This window comes from Pelophylax lessonae, assembly GCF_965119305.1.
Source record: "Pelophylax lessonae genome assembly, chromosome: 1".
Taxonomy (NCBI): domain Eukaryota; kingdom Metazoa; phylum Chordata; class Amphibia; order Anura; family Ranidae; genus Pelophylax; species Pelophylax lessonae.
In genome coordinates, this window is record NC_138768.1 from 496632104 (window position 1) to 496646978 (window position 14875).

The 14875-nt window shown below is 45.2% G+C and overlaps 1 protein-coding gene across 1 annotated transcript in view; it reads right to left on the reverse strand.

Annotated features, from left to right (window-relative positions):
• Positions 1 to 14875, reverse strand: part of LOC309547132 (scaffold attachment factor B1-like) — a 119083-nt gene that overhangs the window by 81074 nt on the left and 23134 nt on the right. Inside the window, exons 4-6 of the mRNA XM_082246922.1 lie at positions 10045 to 10072; positions 8487 to 8952; positions 8182 to 8228 (exon numbers count right to left, since the gene is read on the reverse strand). Coding sequence (XP_082103048.1) covers positions 8182 to 8228; positions 8487 to 8952; positions 10045 to 10072 — 541 coding nt within the window. The remainder of the gene's footprint in view (positions 1 to 8181; positions 8229 to 8486; positions 8953 to 10044; positions 10073 to 14875) is intronic.

Here is a 14875-nt window from a genome sequence, read left to right on the forward strand (position 1 = left end):
AGCTTAACCACACCTATGGGGGCTGTCCCTGCAGGCATAACCCCACACACTCTGCTATCAAGCAGTTTAGTTGTAAGCAGTGTTTAGACTAGAAGAAACCCCATTCACTCAGAAGTAGAGGGGCGGGTGCTGCGTCTGTCAAACTTCAAAGAAAAAGGATTTTACAATAAGTTCTTACAAAAATCCAGTTTTCTCCATCGTTTGCCAGATGCAGCTCCATCCAGTCAGACTATAGAGATGTCCCAGAGAATAGATACATGAGGGGTGGGAAGACAACACAAACAAAAACAAACTCCCCAAAGGCTAAATTGGCCAACAAGGTAACAGTTCTCTTTAAACAGCAGCCTGCAAAACCTTGCGGCCAAAGGAAGCATCCGAAGATGCCAACACATCTACATTTGTAGAATTTTGTAAACGTATGCACAGACAACCAATTGGCCACCTTGCAAATTTGCAGCACCGAAGCCTGGTGGCGAAAAGCCCAAGAGGCACTCCGCTTTCTTGTAGAATGCGCCTTCACCAGGAAAGGAGGAACCTGAGCCTTCAGTGAATAAGCCTGAACTACCGTCTGCCTGATCCATCTGGATATGGTCGCTGCAGACGCAACCAATCCCTTACCAGATCCTTCGGTAAGGATAAAAAGCACGTCTGATTCTCTAAAAGACTCAGCGGTCTCCAGATAGACTCTGATCGCCCCAACCACATCCAAAGAGTGCAACCCAAATTCCTTAGAATGTTTGGGCTTAGGACAGAAGGCAACACTATGTCTTCATTCAGATGAAAATCGGAAACAACCTTAGAAAGAAACGACTGATTAGGTTGAAGTACCACTTTATCCCTGTGTATCATCAGATAAAGTGAGCGACAGAACGTCGACAGTTCAGATACTCTGCAAGCGGAAGTAATAGCCACCAAGAAGACAACATTCTGGGGCAACGAAAGCAGAGAAGTCTCCCGAATGTTCTCAAAAGGAGGCTTTTGAAGAATACCAAATTGAGATCCCTTGGCAGTAGCAGGGACCTTCTCGGAAGAGCCATATGGTGCACTCCAAGTATAAAGGTACGAATCGAAGCATGCGTAGCGAACGGGCATTGGAAATATAGCCAAAGCTGACACTTGGCATTTCATAGTGCCCAAAGCCAACCACTGTTCCAACTCCTTTCTGCAGAAAGGCCAAGACCCTAACAATCGAAAAACAAGTGAGGGTGCATTTTTAAACAGCCATGCCATTAAATCCAGGGACTGTAAAGCAGGATGGATGATCGGACCTTGAGACAGCAGATCTTCCCTGAGAGGAAGTCTGCAAGGAGCATCGGCGACCAACCTTACTAGGTCTGCGTACCATGAACGGCGAGGCCAGTCCTGAGCCACGAGAATGACCGGAATCCCTGCCACCTCTATCCTGCGCAGAAGCCTCGGCAGGAGTTTCAAAGGAGGACAGGCATAAATTAGCCGATAGTGACCCCAAGGAGCTACCAGAGCATCTGGAGCGTCCACCAGAGGATCTCGAGACCTGGCTACGAATCTATGAACTTTCTTGCTGAGGCGAGAGGCAAACAGATCGACCTTGGGAGTCCCCCACCGAACACACAGGAAATGAAACACCTACAGGTGCAGGGACCACTCCCCTTGATCAATCACTTGATGACTCGGGTAATCCGCTTGCCAGTTCTCCACACCTGGAATGTATAAAGCAGAGAGGGCTGGAATAAAGTTTTCTGCCCAGGCCAGAATCTCAGCCACCTCCTTGGCTGCCAAGACACTCTTGGTGCCCCTCTGGTGATTGATGTAAGCCACAGCCGTGGCGTACTGATTGAATCGAAACCCAACAATCTTGCAGAAGAGTCGTCCAATGACTCAGACAAAGCTTTATTGCTCAGAGCTCCAAAACATTGGTAGTTTAGACTCTTCCATTGTCCAGGTACCTGGCCACCAACGGGGCCGATTCCAGGGATGTATCACACATGAACACCAACACCAAATACTTTTAAGTAACTTCAGCAATTCCATAGCAGTCTGCGCTACCAAAACATTCACAAAGGTTGTCTTTAATATGCGACCTGCTACCAAGTGTAAATGGCGGGACAAGGATTCCACCCGTCTATCCACAGAGTTCGCAAATGTTGGAGACACTACCGGTACCAGAGTCACTTTATTCAACCTGGACACCAGGGGAATCCATTTTTGGTGGTACAGTCCACCTAGTGGACACTGCCCCTGCAAAAGGGTAACGGCGTGCAAAACGCTTAGGCACTACTAGCATGTGCTTAATGCGTCGCCATTGTTCATCTGCAATAGTATGAAACAATTCTGGACAAGGGAACATCTTGCCCGATTTATGGGATTTTCGGGACCCAAAAGACACCTGCGTACCCGGCGCTGTGGGTTCAGCCAATTTTAAAGTTTCCAAACCAAACTATCAGCGCGGCAGCTGATCAGTACGGATCCACTTCACCATAAAAATGTTACAACACCAATCCCTCAGTCTGCGTCTGCCATGTCTATCTCAGAGTCAGAAGACCCTGCTAATGGAGGTGAGGGCAGAGGGCGTTTGCGGCTGGCAGCACTAGCCATGACAAAAGCAAACTTAAGACATCAGGTTTTGCAAAAAAAAAAAAAAAGATGCAATCTCTGGCTGAGACTGAACCAGAAGGTCCCGCGAGGGGGTCTGCTGGTGAAATATTATCCTGGGACTCCATGCTACACTTTTTTAAAAAATTTGGGCAGTGTCTAAGACAGCCAAAAACCCGATCCCCACCGCTATAAGTGCAGACTCACATTCCCTGTTTATTATAAGATAATAGAGTGAATGAAGAAAAACCAACAGGAAACCCCAGGAAAACTATCAGACCACAGAGGAGACTTTCAGTACGATCTGTGCAAAAACAAAACTGACACTGTACAGGAAGAGGAAGAGAAAACTCAGCCTCTATATTTAAAAAGCCATGATGCATGCCTGTCCAGCCTATAGACCTCAGGAAAATGGCCGCTCATGCATTCTCAATGGGGGATTATAGAAAATGGATGCCTATACATTCTAATGGGAATATAAAAATCATGATCCACAGCAAAATGGCCCCCACGGCCCGCCATGTGGTCTCCAGGACCCCCAAACGGGGGCCCAGAATAGGCATCGGAAGACCCCTGACCAGGGGCCCACACAGGTGAAGTCAGCCCCCTCAAATAATCGCCACAACGGCTAAATTATTACCGCCGATTATTCCAGGGAAGGGCCCACGTCCTCCCCGAGACCGCCAGGGGTTTTTCGGGGGGACAATTTACTCACCATACTATGGTTCCAGGTGGGCTCCATTCCAAAACACATCGCCTTCCACCCAGGATGGGGGTGCTGTCAGCCAAAGGGAAGCTGCGACTCCAGGTTGTGTGCGTCCCAGCAAGACGGTCCACTCGAAGGCTCGTCCCCATCAGTTGGGGCACTGTCATGGAGAGGCCTAGTTCTGGACTATAACCTGCTCACGCTGGCTGGCCAGGCTGGGAGACCTTAAGGATCTAGGTTATCCAGTGCAAAACCTCAGCCGGGTGTTGCTTGTAGTTCCTCTGGATCTTGGTCCTCAGGAACTAACTAGTGAAAAAAAAAAATAAAAAAAAAAAACTTCCCCATGACAGCCAAGACCAAAGTCCAAGCAGGAAGAAAGGCAGAAAAACTCCTTGATGACAGTGAGTGGGGTTATGCCTGCAGGGACAGCTCCCATAGGTGTGGTTAAGCTTTTTTCCTGCCTAGTGCCTATTCCCGATAGGAGGAGCATAACCCTATAGTCTCTGACTAGATGGAGCTGAGTCTGTCGATGAACGATAGAGAAATGGCTAATTGAAAATGTCCAAATTTGGCCCACTTTACGGGTGCACTTACTTTCATTGCCAGCGGTTTACACATTGACTGTCAAGTTATTTTGAGGGGACAGCAAATTGACACTGTTATACAAGCTGTACAGTCACTACTTTACATTGTAGCAAAGTGTCATTTCTTCAGCTTTGTCACATGAAAAGATATAATAAAATATTTACAAGAATGTGAGATATACAATACATACACACAAAAATAGATACACACATACACAGTGCCTTGCGAAAGTATTTGGCCCCCTTTTACTTTGTGACCTTTTGCCACATTTCAGGCTTCAAACAAAGATATAAAACTAATTTTTTGTGAAGAATCAACAAGTGTGACACAATCATGAAGTGGAACGAAATGTATTGGATATTTCAAACTTTGTTAAAAAAATCAAAAACAGAAAAATTGGGCGTGCAAAATTATTCAGCCCCTTTACTTTCAGTGCAGCAAACTCTCTCTGGAAGTTCAGTGAGGATCTCTAAATGATCCAATGTTGACCTAAATGACTAATGATGATAAATAGAATCCACCTGTGTGTAATCAAGTCTCCGTATAAATGCACCTGCACTGTGCTAGTCTCAGAGGTCCGTTTAAAGTGCAGAGAGCATCATGATGAACAAGGAACACACCAGGCAGGTCCGAGATACTGTTGTGGAGAAGTTTAAAGCTGGATTTGGTTACAAAAAGATTTCCCAAGCTTTAAACATCCCAAGGAGCACTGTGCAAGCGATAATATTGAAATGGGAGTATCAGACCACTGCAAATCTACGAAGACCTGGTCGTCCCTCTAAACTTTCAGCTCATACAAGGAGAAGACTGATCAGAGATGCAGCCAAGAGGCCCATGATCACTCTGGATGAACTGCAGAGATCTACAGCTGAGGTGGGAGACTCTGTCCATAGGACAACAATCAGTTGTATACTGCACAAATCTGGCCTTTATGGAAGAGTGGCAAGAAGAAAGCCATTTCTTGAAGATATCCATAAAAAGTGTAGTTTAAAGTTTGCCACAAGCCCCCTGGGAGACACACCAAACATGTGGAAGAAGGTGCTCTGGACAGATGAAACCAAAATCAAATTTTTTGGCAACAATGCAAAACGTTATGTTTGGCGTAAAAGCATCACAGCTCATCACCCTGAACACACCATCCCCACTGTCAAACATGGTGGTGGCAGCATCATGGTTTGGGCCTGCTTTTCTTCAGCAGGGACAGGGAAGATGGTTAAAATTGATGGGAAGATGGATGGAGCCAAATACAGGACCATTCTGGAAGAAAACCTGATGGAGTCTGCAAAAGACCTGAGACTGGGACGGAGATTTGCCTTCCAACAAGACAATGATCAAAAACAAAGGAAAATTTACAATGGAATGGTTCACAAATAAACATATCCAGGTGTTAGAATGGCCAAGTCAAAGTCTAGACCTGAATCCAATCGAGAATCTGTGGAAAGAACTGAAAACTGCTGTTCACAAACGCTCTCTATCCAACCTCACTGAGCTCGAGCTGTTTTGCAAGGAGGAATGGGCAAAAATGTCTCTCGATGTGCAAAACTGATAGACATACCCCAAGCAACTTACATCTGTAATCGCAGCAAAAGGTGGCGCTACAAAGTAACTGAAGGGGGCTGAATAATTTTGCATGGCTAATTTTTTCAGTTTTCTATTTGTTAAAAAAAAAAGTTTGAAACATCCAATAAATATCGTTTCACTTCATGATCGTGTCCCACTTGTTGATTCTTCACAAAAAATGAGTTTCATATCTTTAGGTTTGAAGCCTGAAATGTGGCAAAAGATTGCAAAGTTCAAGGGGCCGAATACTTTCGCAAGGCACTATAATATTGTGTGTGTGTGTGTGTGTGTGTGTGTGTGTGTGTGTGTGTGTGTGTGTATGTGTGTGTGTGTGTGTGTGTGTGTGTATGTATGTATGTATGTATGTGTATGTGTGTGTATGTATATGTATGTATGTATGTGTGTGTGTATGTATGTGTGTGTGTGTGTGTGTGTGTGTGTGTGTGTGTGTATGTGTGTATGTGTGTATGTGTGTATGTGTGTATGTGTGTATGTGTGTATGTGTGTATGTGTGTATGTATATATACATACATACATACATACATACACACACACACAGTATCTCACAAAAGTGAGTACACCCCTCACATTTTTGTAACTTTTTTTAATATACCTTTTCATGTGACAACACTGAAGAAATGACACTTTGCTACAATGTAAAGTAGTGAGTGTATAGCTTGTATAACCGTACATTTGCTGTCCCCTAAAAATAACTCAAAACAGCCATTAATGTCTAAACCGCTGGCAACAAAAGTGAGTACACCCCTAAGTGGAAATGTCCAAATTGGGCCCCAAGTGTCAATATTTTGTGTGGCCACCATTATTTTCCAACACTGCCTTATCTCTCTTGGCCATTGAGTTCACCAGAGCATCACAGGTTGCCACTGGAGTTGTCTTTCACTCCTCCATGACAACATCACAGAGCTGGTGGATGTTAGAGACCTTGCGCTCCTCTTCAGGTCTGGAGACATGCTTGGCCAGTCCATCATCTTTACCCTCGGCTTCTTTAGCAAGGCCGCAGTCGTCTTGGAGGTGTGTTTGGGGCCGTTATGTTGGAATACTGCCCTAAAGTGAGGGGATCATGCTTTGCTTCAGTATGTCACAGTATATGTTGGCAAATGGCAATCATGGTTCCCTCAATGAACTGTAGCTCCCAGACCATGACACTCGCACCACTTTGCTTGACTGTAGGAAAGAAACTTGTCTTTGTACTACTTACCTGGTTGCCGCCACACACACTTGACACCATCTGAACCAAATACGTTTATCTGGTTCTCAGCAGACCACGGTTCCAGTAGTCCCATGTCCTTAGTCGGCTTGTCTTTTGCGGGATTTGTACATCATCTTTAGAAGAGGCTTCCTTGGGATGACAGCCATGCAGACCTATTTGATGCAGTGTACGGCATGTGGTCTGAGCACTGACAGGCTGCGCCCCCCCACCCCTTCAACCTCTGCAGCAATGCTGGCAGCACTCCATACGTCTATTTCCCAAAGACATCCTCTGGATAGGACGCTGAGCACATGCACTCAACTTCTTTGGTCGACCATGGCGAAGCCTGTTCTGAGTGGAACCTGTCCTGTTAAACAGCTGTATGGTCTTGCCAATTGTGCTTCAGCTCAGTTTCAGGGTCTTGGCAATCTTCTGCTAGCCTAGGCCATCTTTATGTAAAGCAACAATTCTTTGCCATGAGGTGCCATGTTGAACTTCCAGTGACCAGTATGAAGAGTGAGAGCGATAACACCAAATTTAAACACACCTGCTCCCCATTCACACCTGAGACCTTGTAACACTAACGAGTCACATGACACCGGGGAGGGGAAAATGGCTAATTTGGCCCAATTTGGACCTTGTCACTTAGGGGTGTACTCACTTTTGTTGCCAGCAGTTTAGACATTAATGCTTTTGTGTCGAGTTATTTTAATGTGACAGCAAATTGACACTGTTATACAAGCTATACACTCACTACTTTACATTGTAGTAAAGTGTCATTTCTTCAGTGTTGTCACATGAATAGGTAGAATAAAATATTTACAAAATTGTGAGGGGAATACTTACTTTTGTGAGATAATGTAACTATTTATTTTGTTCCTATGGATTTGAAGTTTGTAAAATCAAATTAAAGCTTAACTGCAGACAAACCGCTTCTGAAAAATATAACGGCTGCTTGACCTGTCAAAGGTTTTTCAATTTTTTTTTCCATCCAGCCCTGGGATTTATATAGTTCTGCCACATAGCATAGCTCTGTCTGCTACATTTAATTCATCTTTACAGGTCATGACCCAGCCTATGATTGGACAGTGAAAGAAAAAAAAACTGGCAGAATGATGGACTCATCACCTCACTCTCTTCCTATCAGCATCTCCCTTGCCTGCCACAAGCCCAGCAGTACAACTGATTGACTGCTCGTGCTGCTTTGACTTCTCCCAGTCTGTGCACTGCTGCTGTACATGCACTGCAAGAAGCAGCCGCCAGGGTGAATTCAGGTATTTACACTGTTTGCATTTCAAAAAAAATCACATTTAAAATGATGTATTAATACAAATCAGCATTAATTTGTGCTTTATATGCACCTGGAGTTAAGCTTAAACAATCGTATATACATATTAACATACTGTTTTCTAAAATAGTTTGCCATTTTTTACTTCCAAAATTAAACATATACTTTAGACAGGAATGAGAAACAACATTAGTATAAAACAATCCAGTAATACAATGATCCCTTCTGTGCCGCAAAAAAAAAAAAAAAAATATCACATACCCTTTTCATCGGTTTTGAGGATCCGGTCAGCTTCCTCTTCAGTCAAACTAAAGAAGGGGAATACTAGTCAACAATTGTTTTCATACAACTGGCCACAATTTTTTTGTAAGAGACATGCAAAAACATTAAAACTTATGTTAAGTAGATTTTGTTTCAAACAAAATCAAGTATAAATTGACATGAAAGGAAAAATATCAAGTCTAAAATCAGCTTTACTATAGAAAATATGCCAAAGAAAACCATATTTCAAAAGTACCTTTGAAAAGAAAAGCAAATCTGGTCTAATACTGAGAAAAAAAACAAACCTCATTCTCTGATCGTCCTCTTTTGCAGAGGATACTTTAGTAGATGCTGCTTCTGTGTTTTCATTCTTCAAGGCTTGCTCATTTTCTTTAGCTTCCTCCTCAGCTTGCGTCTTCATCTCATTTTCCAAGTTCTCATCAAGAATGGGTTCCATTTGGCTACTCTGACCACCTGTGCTATCTATGGCTATGTCAGAGTCCGTGTGCTTGATCATATTTTGTTCTAAACACTCCCTATCATCTGGACCTAAAGGAATAGTTTCTTCAGCTTCACACTCTTTATTTGTTTCGCTATCTAAATCTAATGTGTTATCAGCAGATTCAATGGTGACAAAAACATCTTCCTCGGTCTTCTGGGATTCATCACAACTGTTATCTTGATCAACTGACTCCTCCACTTCTGGAGCCTCTTCTTTAAGCTGTTCAGATTTATCACTTTCCCCCAATATCTCGAGCACTTTCTCATTTTCTATAGATTTAATAGGAATAGAACGGCACAATTTAATGACCAGGGAAAAAACAAAATTACAAAACGTGGAACTGGCATGACTGCCAAATTAGAAAACTAGGCACAGAGATTGGAAAGTTGTGTTACGTAATGATTTTTTAAATATATGTATAGATTTATTTTTATTTCACATATTTGCACACTAAGCCTAAAGTTTATAGCCAACTAAACACCGAACGTGGCCAAACCTATAAGAAAAGATGCAAACATGAAAGATGCTTCTGGTCATCTTGAACTCAGTCCCAACTTGACATGCGGGTGTTCTCTGTGTTCTTCTAGACCGCCGAAATTGTCCATTATTTTGTTTTAGTATTTCGAGAAATGTTCCAATTTCAGAGAAAATCCATTTCGGTTTGTGAAATCCATTTTCATCATTTAGTGATCTTCCAGACATCCAAAATGCAAGAAATGAAGCAAATAAAAGCTTAATCCCAAGACAGAAGGGCGGCTTGTTCATCATTTACCTCTATCTTCACGCAGCCACTGATTTCACTGTCATTGCAACTGACGCAGTGCAGTTAACTAAAAGCTTAATACACCTGTAATCTCCAGATCTATGAAGTCCAAAGGTTACTTTGCTTAAAAATTACTATAATTAATATAAGTAATCAAGATGAATTTCACAGATCTGGCAATTTACATTTCCAATCTCTGTGGCCCAAGCCTCAACCGTACTGCACGCACATTAAAGTGGACTTATGTCAAAGGTTAGATGTTCAGAGATTAACACTTAGAAACAGAAGACTTTTCTAGATGAAAAACACTGTTCTTTTCCCAGGGCCCAACAAAAGCCAAAGCCTATGTACCTGATCACAAGGTCTCTGCTGTTGGGGAGGACCAAATAATTTTAAACTTGCCTTCAGCATAGAGAACATTGCCAAATATATAGGCTTTTGGTTTTGTAACAGTATTTTCTCTAGAACTGGCATTTGAAATCACTTTATTCATGTCAGCAAGGGTGTTAAAATGTTAACATTTGAGTACAAGTCCACTTTACTTGTGAGGAACCCCCCATGAACTGTAGGATATGGGTGAAATATTAGATGATAGTACCTTGCTCCAAACTTGTCTCTTCATTTTCCTGTTAAAAAAAAACAAAAACAAAAAAAAAACAATTATTATCTTCGCACCAGAATATGAAACAGTCTGTCAAAAGGTGGCCATATATTGATATATTTGCTACTTTTTAACTTGACAAGGTCATCTTTTATATTAAAACTTCAAGATCATGTGTGTGTGCACAAACAAATTGTGTGTATGCATGCATAAATCCCCCAGTGGACCTTGTGCACATAGCACTTGTCCCCATTAAAGGGGATGTAGTGGTTTGGAAATAGAATTTTCTCTGAGTTAGACGGACACAGTGCTCCATAAACAATAACTAGTGGGTTATATTGCCTCTTCCAGGAGTAGGACTAGGCAGAACACCTGGCTATGCCCATGGGCCAGCCTCAGCTGGTATATAACACCCCCCCCCCCCCCTGCTGTGGGTGCTGTGTCCATTGAACTCTGAGAAATGGATTTCATGGCAAGTATAAAAATCCCATTTGCTTTCTTTTAAGCGCTAACTAGTGGGACATGCAAAGGCAGTGCCAAGAAGGAAAATGAGGGATGGGGAAAATAACCCAAGGCTAAACACAAGTGCCCTTAAGCAGGACACAGGAGCCTTGACCGGGTCACAGGTGCCCCATCTGAAAAATAAAAGGTTTAAAGAGAAAACACCCCTCAAGAGAACAGTCCCTCTTAAACCGCAGCCTGCAAAACTTTGTGGCCAAAAGAGGCATCCACAAATGCCAAAGTATCTACCTTCTAGAATTTCGTGAAGGTATGCATGGATAACCAAGTGGCCGCCACACAAACTTGCGATATCGCTGAAAGAAGATTGCCAAGGTAGAAACCTGGCCCTTGATGGTACTCAAAGACAACTTCTGATCAACACCCTGTTGAAGAAAGGTTAAGATCTGAGCCACAGAAAAGGCTTGAGGACGAGCGCCCATCGACTCGTACCAAGAAATGTACGCTTTCCATGTACGATGGCATATCTTGCTGGAAGACGACTTCCTCGTCTTCACCATAGTAGGGATCACTGATCCAGACAGACCTCTATCCCTCAGTACCTGGCTTTCAATAGCTAAGCCATTAAAACTAGTGACTGTAAAGCAGGATGGTAGGTCAGACCTTGAGACAACTGGTCTTCTCTGACAGGAAGTCCCCAAGGGACGTTTACAGCCACCAGGATAATTGGAAGATCCTAGTTCTTGATTCCTCCCAGGAACTGCGGAAGAAGCCTTAGCCGAGGATGATACTGGCCTTACCGTGGTCCTTGGATGCCTGCGTCTGTCAGAGGACCCCATGACCTCGACACGAACATTGATATCCTCCTACAGAGCCAAACCTGTTAAAAAAGGAGCTGCATTGTAAGACTGTGCAAAACAGAACTGTCTTGAAGGTGGAATACCGCCAGACTCAGAACCTGTATGCAAAATGGGAGAGAGAACTATCTGACAGCAGCCAGTGAATCACAGCCTGTGGTCCCTGAAGATTGTGGAGAGGAAAGACCACCCTGGTCAGAAATAGAATCAGACCAAGGTAAATCAATTCCCTGGACAGGAATAGGAGGGACCTTAGGTAGTTTGGACATCACCTGAACCTTTGCAGAAATTAAATCCGCACAAGGAGACTCAGGATCTAAACCTGAAAAGGACAAGCTTTGTTCTCTTTTCTGGGTACCCCCCAAAAGAAACATTTCACAGATCTCATTGACACTCACCAAAGTCGTCCACGGGGCCAGAAACCAGCGAAGATGTCCTCCCACCCCAATAATGGGTGAGGGCAGACCTTCATGCTGATGGGAGTCTTGTCTGCTGGTCCAGGGAAGCTAGCTCTAGGCTTACCTGGACCAAGGTTGCTTGGAACCTTCCGGTGAAGATTTGAAAGATCCATTTCCCTTATTCTCCATCCCAGGGGCACAAAATAGAATTTTTGTAAGAACTTACCGTAAAATTATTTTCTCCGAGTCCTGACAGTCGCCGCCCACTCATACAATCTGCACGTCTGGGTATTGGCCTTCTCCATAGGAGTAAGCTAGACAGAAGATTTTGTTAGAATATTCACAAAAACTTTGTATAGACACACCTACAGGGGGCGGTCCCTTCTGGTCAATACCCCCAGCTAGCCTCATTCCCAATTCCGTTTGGTAGCAAGCAGTATAGAGATCCACAAACCCCAAAAGAGGGGCGGGGACTGTCAGAGGACTCCGAGAAAAGAATTTTATGGCAAGTTCTTACAAAAATTCAGTTTTCTCTTACGTCCTCTGACAGTTGCCGCCCACTCATACAATTTGCACGTCTGGGACGTCCCAAAGCAGTGTAGATGTGAGGGGTGGGAAAACGTAACCGTCAAGAAAGGCAACGCAGCACCCAGGTCAGAGAAAAGAACCTTTTCTGAACCAGAAAGGTAAACACTGGGCAACAAGAAAGCTCAACAGGAGCGAAAACCCAGGAAAACAAATAAAAAAAAAAAAAAAAAAAAAAAAAAAAAAAAAAAGGAGGTAACCCCAACAGGAGGAGACAGGCCAAAACTACCCTGTCTCCCCTAAGGCACTGCCGCACTAAAAACTTTGCAGCCAAAAGAGGCATCCGCTGATGCAAAGACATCAAGTTTGTAAAATTTTGTAAAAAAGGTATGCACGGACGACCAGGTCGCCGATTTGCACACCTGAGTCACCGACGCCTGATGGCGGAAGGCCCAAGACGCACTAATCGCTCTGGTAGAGTGCGCTGTGAAAGGTAAAGGAGGAACCTTATCCCAAATTGAATAGGCCTGTACAATCGTCTGCCTGATCCATTTTGAAATGGTTGCCGCAGACGCAGCTGTACCCTTCCGAGGTCCCTCAGGAAGGACAAAAAGACAATCTGACTTTCTGAAGGATTCAGTAGACAGGTAAACCCTGATCGCCCGGACCACATCCAAGGAATGCAAGGCAAACTCCAAAGGATGCTTAGGCTTCGCACACAGTGAAGGAAAGACAATGTCCTTGTTGAGAAGGAAATCCGAAACCACTTTCGGAATAAAGGACTGATGAGGTTGCAAGACCACTTTATCCCTATGAACAACCAGATAGGGGCAGCGGCAAGACAGGGCCGCCAACTCCGACACTCTGCGAGCAGATGTGATCGCCACCAGAAGGCAACTTTCCGTGACAGCACCGGCAGAGTAATCTCCCGGATGTTCTCAAAGGGAGGATGTTGCAAAACGGACAGAACCAAATTCAGGTCCCAAGGATGCCCTCCTAGGGGGAGCCAGATGACGCACCCCTTGAACGAAGGTGCGGATCAAGGAATTCAACGCCAAAGGGTGCTGAAAAAGAATGGCCAGCGCAGACAACTGGCCCTTTATAGTGGTCAGCTCCACACCAGATTGCAGGAAAGCCAACACTCTTGTCACCAAAAAGGAGCGTGGATGGAACCCCTGCAACTCGCACCAGGCGAAATAAGCCTTCCAGGTAAGATAATAAATTTTACCTGAGGAGGCCTTGCTGGCCTTGAGCAAGGTAGGAACGACCGCCGACGAGAGACCTCTGTCTCTCAAGACCTGGCCTTCAACAGCCACGCCGTCAAAGCCAGCGACTGTAAAGCAGGATGGAAGATCGGCCCTTGAGACAGAAGATAGTCTTAGCAGGTGCCGCCAGGGGGGCTCGACGACCAGTTGCACGACGTCCGCATACCAAGACCGACGCGGCCAGTCTGGGGCCACCAGAATCACCAACCTCGGTTTCGAGACCAACCTGTGGAGGAATCTGGACAACTGAATCGGGAGAAAGGCATAAATCAGCCGATACCGATTCCAAGGCACCACCAACGCGTCCAGGGCATCCGCCAGAGGGTCGCGCGTTCGTGTCACGAACCTTCCCACCTTGTTGTTGAGACGAGACGCAAACAGATCCACGTCCGGGGATCCCCACCGCGCACACAGCATCTGAAAAACCTCCGGGTGGAGGGACCATTCCCCTTGGTCCAGGGTCTGGCAACTCAGATAGTCCGACCGGCCAGTTCTCCACACCTGGAATGTAAACTGCCGAAATCGACAGGACCTGCTTCTCGGCCCAGGACAGAATCTTGGCCACTTCCTTGGCTGCCCGGGCACTTCTGGTGCCCCCCTTGGTGGTGATGTAAGCCACCGCAGTTGCGTTGTCCGTCTGCACACGCACTGGGCAGCCCCGAAGACGATCCGAACAACGGAGTTCAAAGACATTTATCGGCAGGAAGGAATCCCCCTCCGACCAAGTGCCCTGGGCAGACAACTTGCCCAGAACCGACAGGCTGGCGCCCGTGGTGACCACAGTCCATAGCAACGGACGAAAGGACTTCCTTCAGAGCCGGAGACTGGAGCCACCACAGGAGATCTGACCTTGGAGCTCAAAGCAATCCTCCTTTCCAAGGACTGAGGATGCCTGTCCAACCAGACCAGAACCTCTGCTTGAAGAGATCTCGTGTGAAACTGTGCAAATGGGATCGCCTCGAAAGCAGACACCATCAAGCACAGGGACCGCATGCAGGTCCGAAGCGAGGAGAACTCGTCCATGAGGGACCTGACCTCGTCCTGCAGGATACAGAGCTTGTCCTCCGGAAGAAAGACCTACGCCTGGGCGGAGTCCAGAATCATCCCCAGGTAAGGGAGGCGAACAGAAGGGGACAAAGTCGACTTCTGAAAATTGATGGTCCACCCGAACTCCTGGAGCGTCTGGACCGTGATCGACAGATCGTGCAACAGAGTGGCACTGGAGATCGACCTTAACAGGAGGATCCTCCTCTTTCACATCCAACTGAGGACTGAAACCCCTCAGGGGGTACGCTGTCAGTGGCAACCAAATCTGGCTCCGAAT